We start from the raw sequence: 14,773 nt of genomic DNA, 5'->3' as shown, positions 1-14,773 counted from the left end.
GAGAGAGTTGAAGCAGATAGCTTGCATAAATATTTACAGCCTTGGAAACCCTATGGACAGTTCTGCTGTGTCCTATGGGGTCTGGATGAGTCCGAATCGATTCACTGTCAGTAGGTTTGGTTTTGGGGTTTTATTATACAATTTCGCATAAAGAAGACTGTCCACATAAATATTAAGAACATAATTTATTTTTAAGATCAAATATACAAAACAAACTTACCGAAGGAATGATTTAATGTTTTCAGCTTTCATTTCGGATACCAATTCCCACCCCATATTTTGATGATAGCGCAGCGAAGTGTCTGCTTCTTGGAGAGCCTTATTAATAAACCAGCCTGGCGGAACACACACACACACAATAAATAGCTTTTGACGTCTATAAAAACCAGAAGGCAAAATACAGCTCTTACCTAAGAAACAGATCATGGTGAGCTTAGGCATAATAAATGAAAAATGTACGTATTAAATGCAGAAAAACTTTTAAGTTCTGATGGTAATTTGGGTTGGATAAAACAAGTTATATTTCAGTAATGTTCTTTAATTTTCTCACGTTATGCATCAAGGCACAACCTCCTCTCTCCCTCCCTTCTTGTTCTCCCCTGGGTACAGTAAAACAGTGCCTGACACACAGGAAGCATCCCACAAGTGTTTATTTTACTAAACGCCGAGGAACGGGCCGTCTTTGCAGTGCTGTCCACAATGGCTGAAAGTTTTGACTCATCCCTGCTGCCTGGAAATGAAACCAGTTTTTTCATCCGCGCGGGTAACAAGAGCTATAAGCTGTCTTCCCAATAGCCCATAACAATTGTCCGCACTCAATAAGTAATGAACAAATCTGAATTTCAGTCACTTTCATTGCTTAAAAAAAAAAAAAATACTCATTGCCTTTGAGTCGTTTAGGACTCATAGAGACCCCTCCTTGGGTTTCCGAGGTGGTATCACTACGGGCAATCCTACTTCCGTAGTGATAACTGCCTGGAAACCCAAGGAGGGGGTCTCTATGAGTCGGGCCGACTCGATGGCAAAGAACAACAACATCACAACGGAAGTAGATTGCCCAATCTGTTCTTCCTAGGAGTGGCTGGCGGGTTTGAACCGCCAGCCTTCTAGTTAGCAGTCAAATACCTTAGGCAGTACGGAGGTCAAAATACATTCCATTCGGTATCTAGTTTTGCTGAAGATCCCAGAGCTCGCCCTAATGAGCTCAGCTGGCCTGCACAAGCCCAGCGCTAGTCCAACCCCTCCAAGCCCCAGGACGGGCTTCCAGCTGAGCAGCTTAGAGCTTCCGGTAGAGAAGCGGCTGCAGACAAGAGCTGTTGTTGTTGTTGTTATGGGCCATGGAGTCAGACCCGACTCATAGCGACCCCTCCTTCGGTTTCCGAGGCAGTATCACTAGGGAAGTAGACTGTTCCAACTTCCTTCCGAGGAGTGGCTGGTGGGTTTGAACCGCCAGCCTTCCGGTTAGCAGTCAAGTGCCTTAGGCACTAGAGCGCGACCCCTAAAATCTGAGAGGGGGGTTTGGAAAACTTACCCGCCAAAAATCCAACTAAGAAAGATGTCAGCGCTGCAGCCAAGCACACCCAGAGGTACAGACGGCCTCTGGACTTCGCCATGGCTTCTTCGGAACCGAGCTTGGGGCACCCGCTGCCGTCGCGAGCCTCCGGACTGCGAAGGAACAGACAGAGCGTACCCGGGGACTCTGGGAGCGCACAAGTTGCAGGGCTGGGGCGGGCTGGCCACAGCCCCTGGCCTGCCTCAGAGCTCCGCCTCCGCCCTCCCAATCTGCCCGGGCACTATGTGGACCCCTGAGGGGGAAAAACTTCCCAGGACAGGAGACACATTCTTCCTGTTTGCAAGCAATTTACATTCTGTTGACCCTGTGGTGACCCGGGCAAAATCAACGGAGGGGACTGCAGGAGCAGCTGAAAATATCCCTAATGATTTCCTAAAGAACTTTTTATCCTGCTTTTGTTCTCCCCTATCCCAGGAATTGCCAAATGTTTGAGTACTGCTGTTAACCTCTGTTGATTATACAGCTGCCAAATTCACTGTCCTTGTTTCTGTCTGGTCAACTGGAGAAGTATTTGTAGCTCTGGCTACTCCAGTGTAACTCACTAGTTCCTCACCCATGCATCCACATCAAAGCTGACTGGATTGAGTTCTTTCTTTCTTCCCTTTTTCTAATAAGTCTCTTCTGTAACTCTCAGCTTCTTATCTAACCGGAGTTACACTTAACACCTACCTCACTAGCAAGTCATAGGTTCAAGTTAAATAAGACTAACCCTTGAAAGTGTCTTGCACTGTTATTGACAGTTTCTCAACAAATGTCATCCTCTCTGACCTCACCCTCATATTACTAGTATAAGGCATCTTTTTTTTTTTAAATTGAGTAGAAAGACCCTGGGCCTTAGGTAAGGAACTAGGCGGTAGAATATAAACACTAAACATCCTATTGGGCCAATTAACTGGTACGAATGCATGAAACCATGATCCTAAACCTCCAAACCAAGGAACCAGATCCCATGTGTGGTTGTACCTAAGCAACCTCAGAGGAGCTTTGGTGGCATAGTGGCTAAGGCATTTGACTGCTAATCAGAAGACTGGTGGTTCAAACCCACCAGCCACTCTTTGGAAGGAAGGCTGGGCAATCTACTTCTGTAGAGACACTAGACTCAGAGGTGACTTTTTTTTTTTTTCCCTGTCATTGTAAATAAGTCTTTGTGGAACCATGGAGGCTGGTACTGGATGAAATCCCCCTCCCCAGTACTGCCCTGAAATAATCCTTAAACTTGAAACCCAAAATATCCCCTAAAGACTTAGTAAAACCAAGCAATGGTTTAGCTTAGTTAGTAAAGAATGTCTGCCTTGGGCATTGTGCTCTTTGAAAAGATACCTGTTTACATCGGATCAAATTGATAAGAACAACTGGAAAGATTGGGAACCCTAGGGGGCAGTGAGTTTTCTTGAAGGAGGGGCAACTCAGAAAATAAGAGTGAAAATGGTTACACAGTTCAAAGAATCTATGGCACTAAATTGAAAAAGTAGAAACTTGAATTGGTGTATATTTTCGCTGTCTATATTCTCCACAACATACAATGTAAAAATAAATTATTAAAATAAATTGATTAAAAAGTTTGCAAACTGGTGAGCCTTGTAAATAGAACTCCTTCATCCACCCATCTCATCCCACAAGATCATTTTAGCAATTCATGTGGTTCCTCATATCTATCCAAAAGAAAGATACTTAGTGGATTTTGAAGAGGGTGATACCAATAAGGTTATACCCCCAAGCTTCAATGCATTGTTTGGAGCCCTGACAACCTTAAGTAAAGCACCTTTCTTTGCTCCCAATAAGTGACCAAAAAGAGTCTAACTTATTTCTTGAGCAGTATTGTTGGTGGGTTGGAGCTCTGGTGGTATAGTGCCTAAGGCATTTGACTGCCAACCAGAAGGCTGGTGGTTCAAACCCACCAGCCACTCCTCAGAAGGAACGTTGAGCAATCTACTTCCGTAGTGATATTGCCTCAGAAATCCAAGGATTGGTCGCTATGAGTTGGATCCAACTCAATGGCAGTGTGTTTGGTTGGTTTATTGTTGGTGGATACACCTGATGGTTTTTCCTGTGAAATTTCTGTAGGATCTCCAATGGTTAATTTTGAACCAAATATCTTTACTAAACTGATTTCAAAATGTTTGTATGTTGTTAAAATCCCAACTAATTTCAGCTCTATCAGCTCCTAGTCCCCTTTGACAGTGTTCAACTCATACCTCCCGCCTTTTAGAGATAAGTATTTTTAGTTTTCCAAAAGATAACATTTCATAACAAAATAAACCCCCCACATACACTCCGAAGCAACACTAAATACAACAAAGCTAGGATGAAGTTATTCAAACAGGTGTTGTAGACAATGAATTAACTATACTCCTCAAACATGGTTTAAAAAATACCTCCCTAGGGCATCCATGATTATTTTTGTTCGCTATATTGTTAAAGTCCGGGATGCGGAGATTTTTAATAACTATTCAGTTTCTACTTTGGCAGTCAGATGATGAGTTTCCTTGATGCCACAAACAATATCTAAATGTTATTTTTGTCTGAATATATACAAATGTGTTTACATATATATGTTTTGAGGATTTATTATGTTATTTGTCAATTTCTAGATTCTTGGTTTCTCCTATTTCCTTTCCATGGGTCCATTTACTATTGCTTACATATATCCCAAAAGGTAGATCAAAATTATCTCTGGAAAAAAAGCTATGCTGGAGACAATAGAAACTAATGATTAAAATTAGTTATTAAGCTATTTGTGAAATATGTTTTCTCACACCTCATTCCTACTTTTTACTGTTTAAGTTTCACTAGTAGAAGAAATTTGTACTTAGCAAATGTGCCAGCTTGATTTATCTTCCAAAATAAAATTAGATTATTAGTTCAATCAATCTATAACATGCCAAACATTGTGCAAAATTCTGATGATATGGTAATTACCTTTATGAAGCTTGCAATACAATGAGAAGGTGGATATGGAATTAGTAACTAAATGTAAGGAGCACCAAGAAGGAGGATTACCTCATCTGTGGACAATGTTGCTGCCTCAATAGACGGCATCTGCAATGTGTATCTTGATATTCCATCGTAAAATACCCACTTAGCTGTTTCAGCAAGTCTTTGATTCAGCAAGTCTTTGTTAGTACAAATACTGCAAACAGAATTTCATCTTAACTGCGGTCTAACAGAAGGCTGATATCATAAATAATTTTTGATAGTCATTTTGACAGATCTTTGCACCTTGCAAACACACTTAACAAAACAACGTTGTTTACTTATGCATGACAACTTTGAAACTTCCTTCACAGTTAAAAGACATAAAAGAAACTTTTACCATTAGAAAATTAATCTCACAGTAAAACTATTTGGCACATTTGATTGTACCATTATTCAGTAAGCAGAACTCACCATCTTCTCCATTCATCAAATGTAATTGGTCTTAAAGATCCTCCAATAGGCAACCTTGAAATTCCTAGATTGAAGTCTCATCAAAAGGAGCATGGCACAGTTTGAAAACCAAGTGTGATATGTGTACTCATAAAACAGTATATGTAATTTCCTCAAAAAGTTTTCCACTCATTAAGATTTAATTGAGAAGGAATAATATTTAGCCTGATGATAAAATGGTCAAATATTTGTCAAACTCACAGCCTCACCAGCTACTGAGTCACAAATCTCATGTCTTGTTTGAAGATGTTGTCTCATCCTTTATGAGATGTATGACCTAGATGCAAACTATACAGATATAGATATTATGCCATCAATGATGTCACAAGGTAGCATTGCTAGAGTAATGATAGGCCCCTGTGATGATATGGTCATCCAGACAGCAATGCTCACTTGTTAAAAAAGTAAATGGTTGTGTAGTGTTGGCTATAATTAATGGCAGGAGACATTTTCAAAATTCTGGTTCAGAAATCTGTCAGAAACTAGTTTCAAACTTAAAAGAAGAGATGAGAATGTTAGTACATTAAACAACATACCAAAATGTATGGAGGCAGATGAGAGAAGATAAATAGGAAGAAGTATAGATAATGATAAAAGGGTTGTTATTGTTTTTGTTAAGAGCTCTGGTAGCATAGTGGCTAAGGCACTTGACTGCTAACCAGAAGGCTGGCGGTTCAAACCCACCAGCCACTCCTCGGAAGGAAGGTTGGGCATTCCTACTTCCGTAGTGATACTGCCTCGGAAACCCAAGGAGGGGTCGCTATGAGTTGGGGCCGACTCGATGGCAAACAACAACAACAACAACAACATTGTTTTTGTTGGGTACCATTGAATTGTTTCCAACTCACAGTGACCCTATGTGATGGAGTAGAAGTACCCAGTGGATTTGCTTAGCTGTAACCATTATAGAAGCAATCTTTCTCCCACAAAGCTGCTAGAGGGGTTTGAACCACCAACCACTTGGTTAACAGCTAACTGCGTAACCATTGCACTACCAGAACTCATAGATAAAGCCATAAAAGACTAATAAAAGTAAGTGAGAAAAAATTTTGAAAGAAGAGCAAAAAACCATGATTGGATGATTTCCTTCTGATGTCACAATTACTCTACTCAACAATAAATGTAGAAATTAGAAAAGATCTACAGCAGAGAGAAGACCCCTGCCCATGCCCTCTCATCAACATAGGATGTGCCTACTAACATTCCTGTTGGAATCTTGGCACTGGTAAGTTATATAACCTGGTCTTTATTCCAGATTTTCCTACTCAGTACATCCTTAACATGTGCCTGTTGGTTGGTAGCATAGTGCCTAAGGCACTTGACTGCTAACCAGAAGGCTGGCGGTTCAAACCCACTAGCCACTCCTCAGATGGAAGGTTGGGCAATCTACTTCCATAGTGATACCGCCTTGGAAACCCAAGGAGGGGTCGCTATGAATCAGGTCCGACTTGACGGCACATAACAACAACAACAACAACAATAGTGCCAGAACCAAGTGGCCTGCCTTGATTTAGGTGATTCAAACTCACCAGCCACTCCTCGGAAGGAAGACTGGGCAATCTACTTCTATAGAGGTACTGCCTCAGAAATTCAAGGACAGGTCTCTGTGAGTGAAAATTGACTCCATGGGTGAGTTTTTTTGTGGTGGTGTTTTTGTTTTTCAGATAACAGAAATACCACAAGTAGTTAGCTTTACCAACAAGAATTTATTCTCTCATAGTTTAGGAAACCAGAAATCCAAATTCAGAGCATGGGCTCTAGGGGAAGGATTTATCTCTCTGTTGGCTCTTGTCTCCTTTCAGCATCTGTGAGCTCGGTGTTCTTCGGAGATCTTCATGCGTGTTGGCTTCGATCTTCCCCTTGGTCTAGGAGGTTCCCAGTGCAGGGTCTCTAGGTCCAAAGGATGTGTTCCACTTCTGGCTCTTCTTTCCTGACGATAATTAGGTCCCTTTCTCTCTACTTGTTCCTCTCTCTTTTTATCTCTTATAATATTAAAGGTGTTGCAGTCTATACCTGCATACTATACCAAGGATACTCCTCTTACTTCTGACTAGGGCTGTGACCTGATTAAGGGTGTTACAACCCACCCTAATCCCCTTATAACTAACTGATTGGTTTATCATATCACATTACATCATGGAATCTCATTACGTAAGTGGCAAATTACATCATTACATAACTGCAAAAACACTAAGAATCAGGGCCCAGACAAGTTGACACACATTTTGGAGCGCACAATTCAATCCATGACAGGATCCCTGCTGCTTTTCTTCCCTGTCTCATCTTCCCATTCTTGTGTTCCTTCAGTTTCATTTGATTGAGAATAAACCTCCCTAGTTTCTTGATCTTCGCCTTAATAGCCCTTTCTCCACTCCATTTTACCTGACACCTATTTTTGCTTGACAATGCTACTTGGGTTTCCAAAGCAGTATCACTGTGGAAGTAGATTGCCCAATCTTCCTTCCAAGGAGTGGCTGGTGGGTTTGAACCGCCAGCCTTCTGGTTAGCAGTCAAATGTCTTAGGCACTATGCCAGCAGAGCTGCTTTCCCAATAAAAAGGCAGGAATTATTAGATTGATTTAAAAAGCAAGAGACAACTATATGCTGCCTATATGAAATATACTTTAAATGTAAAGACACAAATTGATTAAAAGTAAAGAATGGAAAAAGATCTAACTTGTTAACACTAATAAACTGAAAGCAAGAGTGGCTATATTAGTATCACATGAAGGAGATTTAAGAGCAAATAATAGTTAGCTAGTGCGGCTGTAACACAAATAGCACAAATGGGTGGCTTTAAAGAACAAAAACTGATTTTCTTACAGTTCTGAAAGCTAAACGTCCCAATCAGAACTTTGGTTGTGTTATTCCTTCCTTGTCAACAGCTCAGGTGTCCCTTGCCTTCATCTGTCTTCCCCAGTATGTGCTTGCCTCTGTGTCTAGCATGTTCTTTTTATAAGTCAGAAGTGATTAGGGTTAGGATACACCCCACACTAGTATGGTTTCATTATAAAGAAAACCCCATTCCCAAATGAGATTTTATAGCTACTAGTATAAGAGTTAGGATTCCAACACATATTTTGGGAGGGGCATAACTCAATTCATAACATTCCACCCTTTGAATCCCTCAAATTCTCATCCTTCCCACATGTAAAAGACATTCAACCTATCATAAAAGTCTTATCCTATTCTTCCCTCGAGTCTAAATCCAAAATCTGAGTCATCTAAGTCAAGTGCATTCCACCTGAGGCAAAATTCCTCTCTAGCTGTGCATCTGTGAAAACTAGGACAAGTTGTTTTCAAAGTACAATGGAAGAATAGGCACAGGCAGATTTTCCTATTCCAAATGGAAGAAATTGAAAGGAAAGAAAGGGTCACAGGCACCAAGCAAATCCAAAATTCAAAAAACCAAACCAAACACTGCCGTTGAGTCGGATCCGACTCATAGGACCCCTCCTTAGGTTTCTCTGGAAGTATCACTATGGAAGTATATTGCCCTATCTTCCTCCTGAGGAGTAGCTGGTGGGTTTGAACCACCAGCCTTCTGGTTAGCAGTCAAATGTCTTAGGCACTACACCATCAGAGCTCTTCTGGTGGTGTAGTGGATAAGGCAATTGTCTGCTATGCAGAAGGTTGGAGGTTCAAACCCACCAGCCGGAAGAAGGGACAATCTACTTATACTTCTGTAAAGATTTACAGCCTCAGAAACCCAATGAGGTCACTATGAGTTGGATTCAACTCAGTGGCAGTGAGTTTTTTTTTTAGGCTGATCAGCAGAAAAAGAGAGAAGACACAAATTACCAATATCAGGAATGAAACAGGTGACATCACTGTAGATTTTACAGATATAAAAGAAATAGTAAGAAAATATGATGAGCAACTTTATGCTAATAAATTTGACGACTTAGATGAAATAGAAAAAAAAAGTCCTAGAAAGAAATATTAGCAAAAGGCCAGGAGGAATACATCAGGAATATTTCAATAAGTTGCATTTATTACTCCTTTCAGTGAAGGAGAACATGTACCATGGAGAACTACAGGATGTTTCAGTAATAGGATTTCAGAACAAACCTATTGTAAGATCTGGGCTCTGGTTGAGTGATTTGAAAGAGGGCCTAAGGAAATGGGATTTGCTCTAGATTGGATACTGTCTGAAGCAGGGCACTGGTCTAGCCATTCCATCTCTAGTTATTTACCCAATATAAATAGAAATATACATTCATACAAAGAATTGTACATAGATGTTCAAAGCAGCTTTATTTGTTATAGTCAAAAACTGGAAACAACCCAGTTTTACATATGGTGAATGGTTAAAAAACTGTGATATATCCATAAAACAGAATTTTATTCTGCAATAAAAAGAAAAGAACTATTGATGCATTTGGTTGAATCTCAAAATAATTACACTGAATAAAGAAGGAATCCACCCTTTAAAAAAAGCTCCATTTATATAAAATTCTGGAAGATGCCGACTAATCTATGGGCATGAAAAGTGTATCAGCAACTGTCTGGAGAAGGGTAGTAGGGATGGTCATGAGGAAACTTGGTGGTGGTTTTCACAGGTGTATACTTTGAGTTGGGTCCAACTTGATGGCACATAACAACAACAACAACATACTTATGGTGGTGGTGTGGTAAGGCATTTGGCTGCTCACCAAAAGGTTGGTAGTTCGAACTCACAAGCTTCTCCATGGGAGAAAGATGAGGCAGTCTTCTTCCATAAAGATTTACGGCCTTGGAAACCCTATGGGGGGTCGCTATGAGTCAGAATTGACTGGATGGCAGTGGGTTTGGCTTTTTGGTTTACTTATGTCCCAAAGAAGGACACCATGTTTGGTAAAGTAGAAGGTCAGTGAAAAAAAAGGAAGATCGTCATTGAGATGGATTGACCCAGTGGCTTCAACAATGGAGTCACATGTTACAACGATTGGGAGGATGGTGCACCACCAGGCAGTGTTTTTTTCTGTTGTACATAGGGTTGTTATTAATTGGAACCAACTCCATGGCACCTAACACTGGTCTTTGTAATAGCTTGTAATAAGAGACTATTTACACTCGGTGGCAGTAGTGCATCAAGTCCATCTTCTCAAGTAGACAAGCTTTAGCTTGTTGTTGTTGTTGTTTTTATCAAGGATAAAATAGGGCTTTCTGAACTCTCTCTCTGTCCCACCCACCACTAGAGTGGATTCCACCTACCCAGACCCTACAGGACAGAGTAGAACTGCCCCAGAAGGTTGCCAAGGCTGTATATCTTTATGGAATCAAACTGCAATCTTTCTCCCGTGGAGCAGCTAATAGAGTGGAACCACTGACCTTTTGGTTAGCAGCTGAATGATTTAATTCCTGCATTACCAGAGCTCCTTGAACTCTCTGTAGTGTACAGAATAAAGCTATTTGATGAAATGTTGTTGTTATGTGCCGTCGAGTTGGACCCGACTCATAGCAACCCCTCCTTGGGTTTCTGAGGCAGTATCACTAAAGAAGTAGATTGCCCCATCTTCCTTCCGAGGAGTGGCTGGTGGGTTTGAACCGCCAACCTTCTGGTTAGCAGTCAAGTGCCTTAGGCACTATGCTACCAGAACTCCTATTTGACATAATAGTAGTTCTATATTAGTTAAAGTGTCAGATGATCATCTCAAGAGTTTGAATTATTCTCCATTTTAATATATTAAAGGAATTAGTATCTTATACACCAAGATAAGTGGAATCAAAGAATGGCAAATAAAATCTGTGATCAGGAGGGGATGTACAAGAGCTTAAAATTAGAGGCACTTGGCATGTGTAAAGAGGGCAGACTGAAAGCAGAACCTTAACTCCACTTTAAAGTCATGACATGAGTTCAGAATCCAAGTTGAATTTTAAAACTGTCTTCTCTAACAGCAGTTCCTCTAACCTTGATACTGACCTAACCTTAATGTTGACCACAAAAGAAAAAAAAAAAAGAAACAAAACTGAGTTCCGGCCAGTTGGTCCTGACTCATAGGGACCCCTCCTTGGGTTTCCAAGGTGCTATCTTTACAGAAGTAGATTCCCCAGTCTTCCTTCTGAGGAAGGCTGGTGGGTTTGAACCATCAACCTTCTGGTTAGCAGTCAGATGCTTTAGGCACTGTGCCACCAGAGGTCCTTAATGTTGAACATTAAGGAGACAGTCTTTTTCTCTGGCAGGTATAGGATTTCACAATCTGTTCCCAGAGAGTCTTTCCACTATGGTAAAAAAAGATGCAAAATGTGATGACTTATACCCAAAGGGTCTTGATGAACAGTTTTATCAATAAATCCTTACAACGTTGTTGTTAGATGTCATTGAGTCAGCTCTGACTCACAGCGACCTTATGTGCAACAGAACAAAACATTGCCGGGTCCTGGGGCAGCCTCACTATCCTTGCTATATCTAAGCCTGTTGTTGTTGCAGCCACCGTGTCAATCCATCTCATTGAGGAGCTTCCTCTTTTTGCTGATCTTCCACTTTATCAAGCATGATATCCTTCTCCAGGGAATGGTCCCTTCTGACAACATGAGACAAAGTCTGGCCACTCTTGCTTCCAAGGAGCATTCCATCTGCATTTCATCCAGGACAGACTTGTTCATTCTTCTGGCAGTCCATGGTACTTTCAGTATTCTTTCCTGAACACCACAACTCAAAAGCAGCAACTCTTCTTCCCTCTTCCTTATTCATTGTTCAGCTTTCACATGCATATGAGGTAATTGAAAATACTGTGGCTTGGGTTAAGCACACTTTTGTCTTCAAAGAGACATCTTTGTTCTTTAGCACTGGAAAGAGGTCTTTTGCAGCAAATCATCTGATTTCTTGACTGCTGCTTCCATGGTATTCTGAAAACAAAACTTACATTTTACTGAATATGCAAAAGCATATTCAATTTGTTATGTGGATCATTACAAATTCTCAAAACATTGAGAAGAATGGGAATTCCAGAATACTTCATTGTACTCATGAGGAACCTGTGCATAGATCAGGAGGCTGTCATTCAAACAGAACAAAGGGATACTGCATGGTTGAAAATCAAGAAGGAAGTGCATCAAGGTTGTATCCTTTTACCAAACTTATCAACGTGTATGCTGAGAAAATAATGCGAGAAGCTGGATTATATGGAGAAGAACATGGCATTAGGATTGGAGGAAGACTCATTAACAACCTGTGATATGCAGATGACACAACTTTGCTTGCTGAAAATGAGGATGACTTGAAGCACTTACTGATGAAGATTAAAGACTACAGTCTCCAGTATGGATTACACCTCAATATAAAAAAACAAAAATATTCATAATTGGTCCAATAAAGTGGATGGAGAAAAGACTGAAGTTGTCAAGTATTTCGTACTACGTGGTTCTACAATCAACACCAATGAAAGCAGCAGTCAAGACATCAGACAACGTATTGTATTGGGCAAATCTGCTGCAAAAGATCTCTTTCAAGTGATGAAGAGCAAAGACGTCTCCTTGAAGACTAAGGTGCACCAAATCCAAGTCATGGTATTTTCAATCACCTGTTATTCAATCAACAATGAATAAGGAAGATTGAAGAAGAGTTGATGCTTTTGAGTTGTGGTGTTGGAGAAGAATACTAAGAGTGCCATGGCCTGATAAAAAGACTAAGAAATCTCTCCCGGAAGAAGTGCAGCCAGAATGCTCTTTGGAAGCAAGAATGGCCAGACTTTGTGTCACCTACTTTGGTCATGTTGTGAGAAGGAACCATTCTCTGGAAAAGGATATCATGCTTGATAAAGTGGAGGGTCAACAAAGAAGGGAATGGCCCTCAACGAGATGGATAAACACAGTGGCTGCAACAATGGGCTCAGGTATAGCAAGTATTTTGAGGCTGGTAGAACACCGAGCAGTGTTTCATTCTGTTGTGCATAGGGTCGCTATGAGTTGGAGGCAACTCGACAGCACCTAACAACAGCAACAACAGCTTCCATGGGTATTAATTGTGGATCCAAGTTCAGTGTTTTCTCCATTTATCATGATGCTGCTTATTGGTTCAGTTGCGAGGATTTCTATTTCCTTCATGTTGAGTTCCACCCAGTGACTAGACAACCATCCTCCCACTTCCTGCTGGTATGCAGGAAGGAAGAGGAGGGTGTCTGGCCAAAGTGTCCACAGAGCAGGCCCTGGACTCTAGAGCTCTGTGATGTCAAGGATCGGTGTCCTGTACTTCATACTGCAGACTGTAAATCTTTACAATGGACCTGCAGAAACAGACATGGTTGAGGAAGTGATTTTACTAAACAAGTTACCAGAACAAACCTGTCCTTCCCCTGTCCTGTGACTTGAAGGGCATATATCCTTACCCAATCACGTAATCCCTCTTACGTGTTATCCACCTATCCCAGCTTTTAGATATGCTTCTTTTGTCTCCCCTAATTGTCTTTTAGCCAATTACAATTTTGTAACATTTTAGTTCCTACTGTAACTGTAGAAGAATATATTTTTCCTCATTGTCCAGCACAGCGACCATCTTCATTCTGTGAAATTGGGCATCTTCCTGATCTGGACCATCTCTATCCCTCAGTAGAAGTCTTTTTCTTTTACTTAAGAAGAAGCAGTGATGTTGCTCTATGACAGTCTCATTTACCATTAATTCCATCTAATGCATTTTTCACCTAAGACACTGTAGATTTCATCTCTATAAATTCAATTTTAGTCTTTTTATCTTTTATGTCTCTACCTTTTTTAACAATGTACTTACTCTGAAAAAAATTTAATGTCCTTGTTTGTTACTTCTGGCATCTGTGCCAATTATGGTTCAGTTTTGATTGATGGAATTTTCTCTTATTTATGAGTAGTATTTTTCTGCTTCTTTATATAATTGATAATTTTTATTGGATTCCAGCTATATCTAGAACAGTTTTACTTTTTTGGGTGCTGGATATTTTTGTTTTTCTACTAATATTCTTGAGTGCTATTCATGAGCACTGTTATTCAGAAACAGTTGGTTCCTTTTGGGTCTTCCTTTTAAGATGTCTTAAATAGGATTAGAATAATGCTACCTGCAACTGAGGCAAATCCTTTCTGTGTACTCTACTGAAGTTCTCATGAATCATCCCTTTTGACTGATAAGTTCAGGCACCAGTTCCAGCCCTAAGTTGATGCTGGGCACTATTATCTCTAATTCCTTCCCACCCATCAGTAGTTTCCTCACTTGCACGCACTAACCAGTGCTCTGCTGAACACTCAGAGGGACCCTCTTCAGATTGACAAAGTTCTCTCTGTGCAGTTCCGTACTTTCAGTAGACTGCCCTATAAATTCTGGATCGCTTGTTTTTGACATATATATTTAAGATAATATTAAATTCACTAGTGGGATCTAGGCAAAATGATGATAGCTTAACAGTGGCTTATATGTAGATGATTAAAAAAAAATAGGCATTTTAAAGAATATGTATTTAAAAAAAAAAAAACCAAAAAACCCAAACTCACTACCGTCAAGTTGATTCAACTCATAGTGACTCCTTCTTGGGTTTCCAAGGTGTCATCTCTATAGAAGTGGATTGCCCAATCTTCCTTCTGAAGAGTGCCTGGTGGATTTGAACCGCCAGACTTCTGGTTAGCAGTCAAATGCCTTAGGCACTACGCAACCAGAGCTCCCAAACAATATGTGTAGGAAACAGTAATTTGATTTTTACTGACCTATATAATTCCATTGATCCCTTTGAAGAACTTATTTTCTGGTTGTATTTAGATTACTTTTTGTGCATAGTTTATAGTATTTTAGTTATTTTGAATTTTGTGAAGTTTTCAATTTTTTCTTATTTT

At 40.3% G+C, this 14,773-nt stretch overlaps 2 protein-coding genes across 2 annotated transcripts in view; one reads left to right on the top strand and one right to left on the bottom strand.

Annotated features, from left to right (window-relative positions):
• The window catches only part of LOC103194636 (N-acetylated-alpha-linked acidic dipeptidase 2), a 64,212-nt gene extending 62,599 nt beyond the window's left edge, over positions 1–1,613 (bottom strand). Inside the window, exons 1-2 of the mRNA XM_007938051.2 lie at positions 1,532–1,613; positions 221–335 (exon numbers count right to left, since the gene is read on the bottom strand). Of these exons, the coding sequence (XP_007936242.1) occupies positions 221–335; positions 1,532–1,613 (197 nt within the window). The remainder of the gene's footprint in view (positions 1–220; positions 336–1,531) is intronic.
• Positions 1,612–14,773, top strand: part of LOC103194676 (tripartite motif-containing protein 43B-like) — a 29,889-nt gene continuing 16,727 nt past the window's right edge. The window contains exon 1 of the mRNA XM_007938090.1: positions 1,612–1,790. Coding sequence (XP_007936281.1) covers positions 1,612–1,790 — 179 coding nt within the window. The remainder of the gene's footprint in view (positions 1,791–14,773) is intronic.

Source organism: Orycteropus afer, unplaced genomic scaffold (assembly GCF_000298275.1).
Source record: "Orycteropus afer afer isolate SDZICR_OR568_19922 unplaced genomic scaffold, OryAfe1.0 scaffold00047, whole genome shotgun sequence".
Taxonomy (NCBI): Eukaryota; Metazoa; Chordata; class Mammalia; order Tubulidentata; family Orycteropodidae; genus Orycteropus; species Orycteropus afer.
Note: the sequence above shows the minus strand (reverse complement) of the source record. Positions and strands in the feature narration are given on the sequence as shown.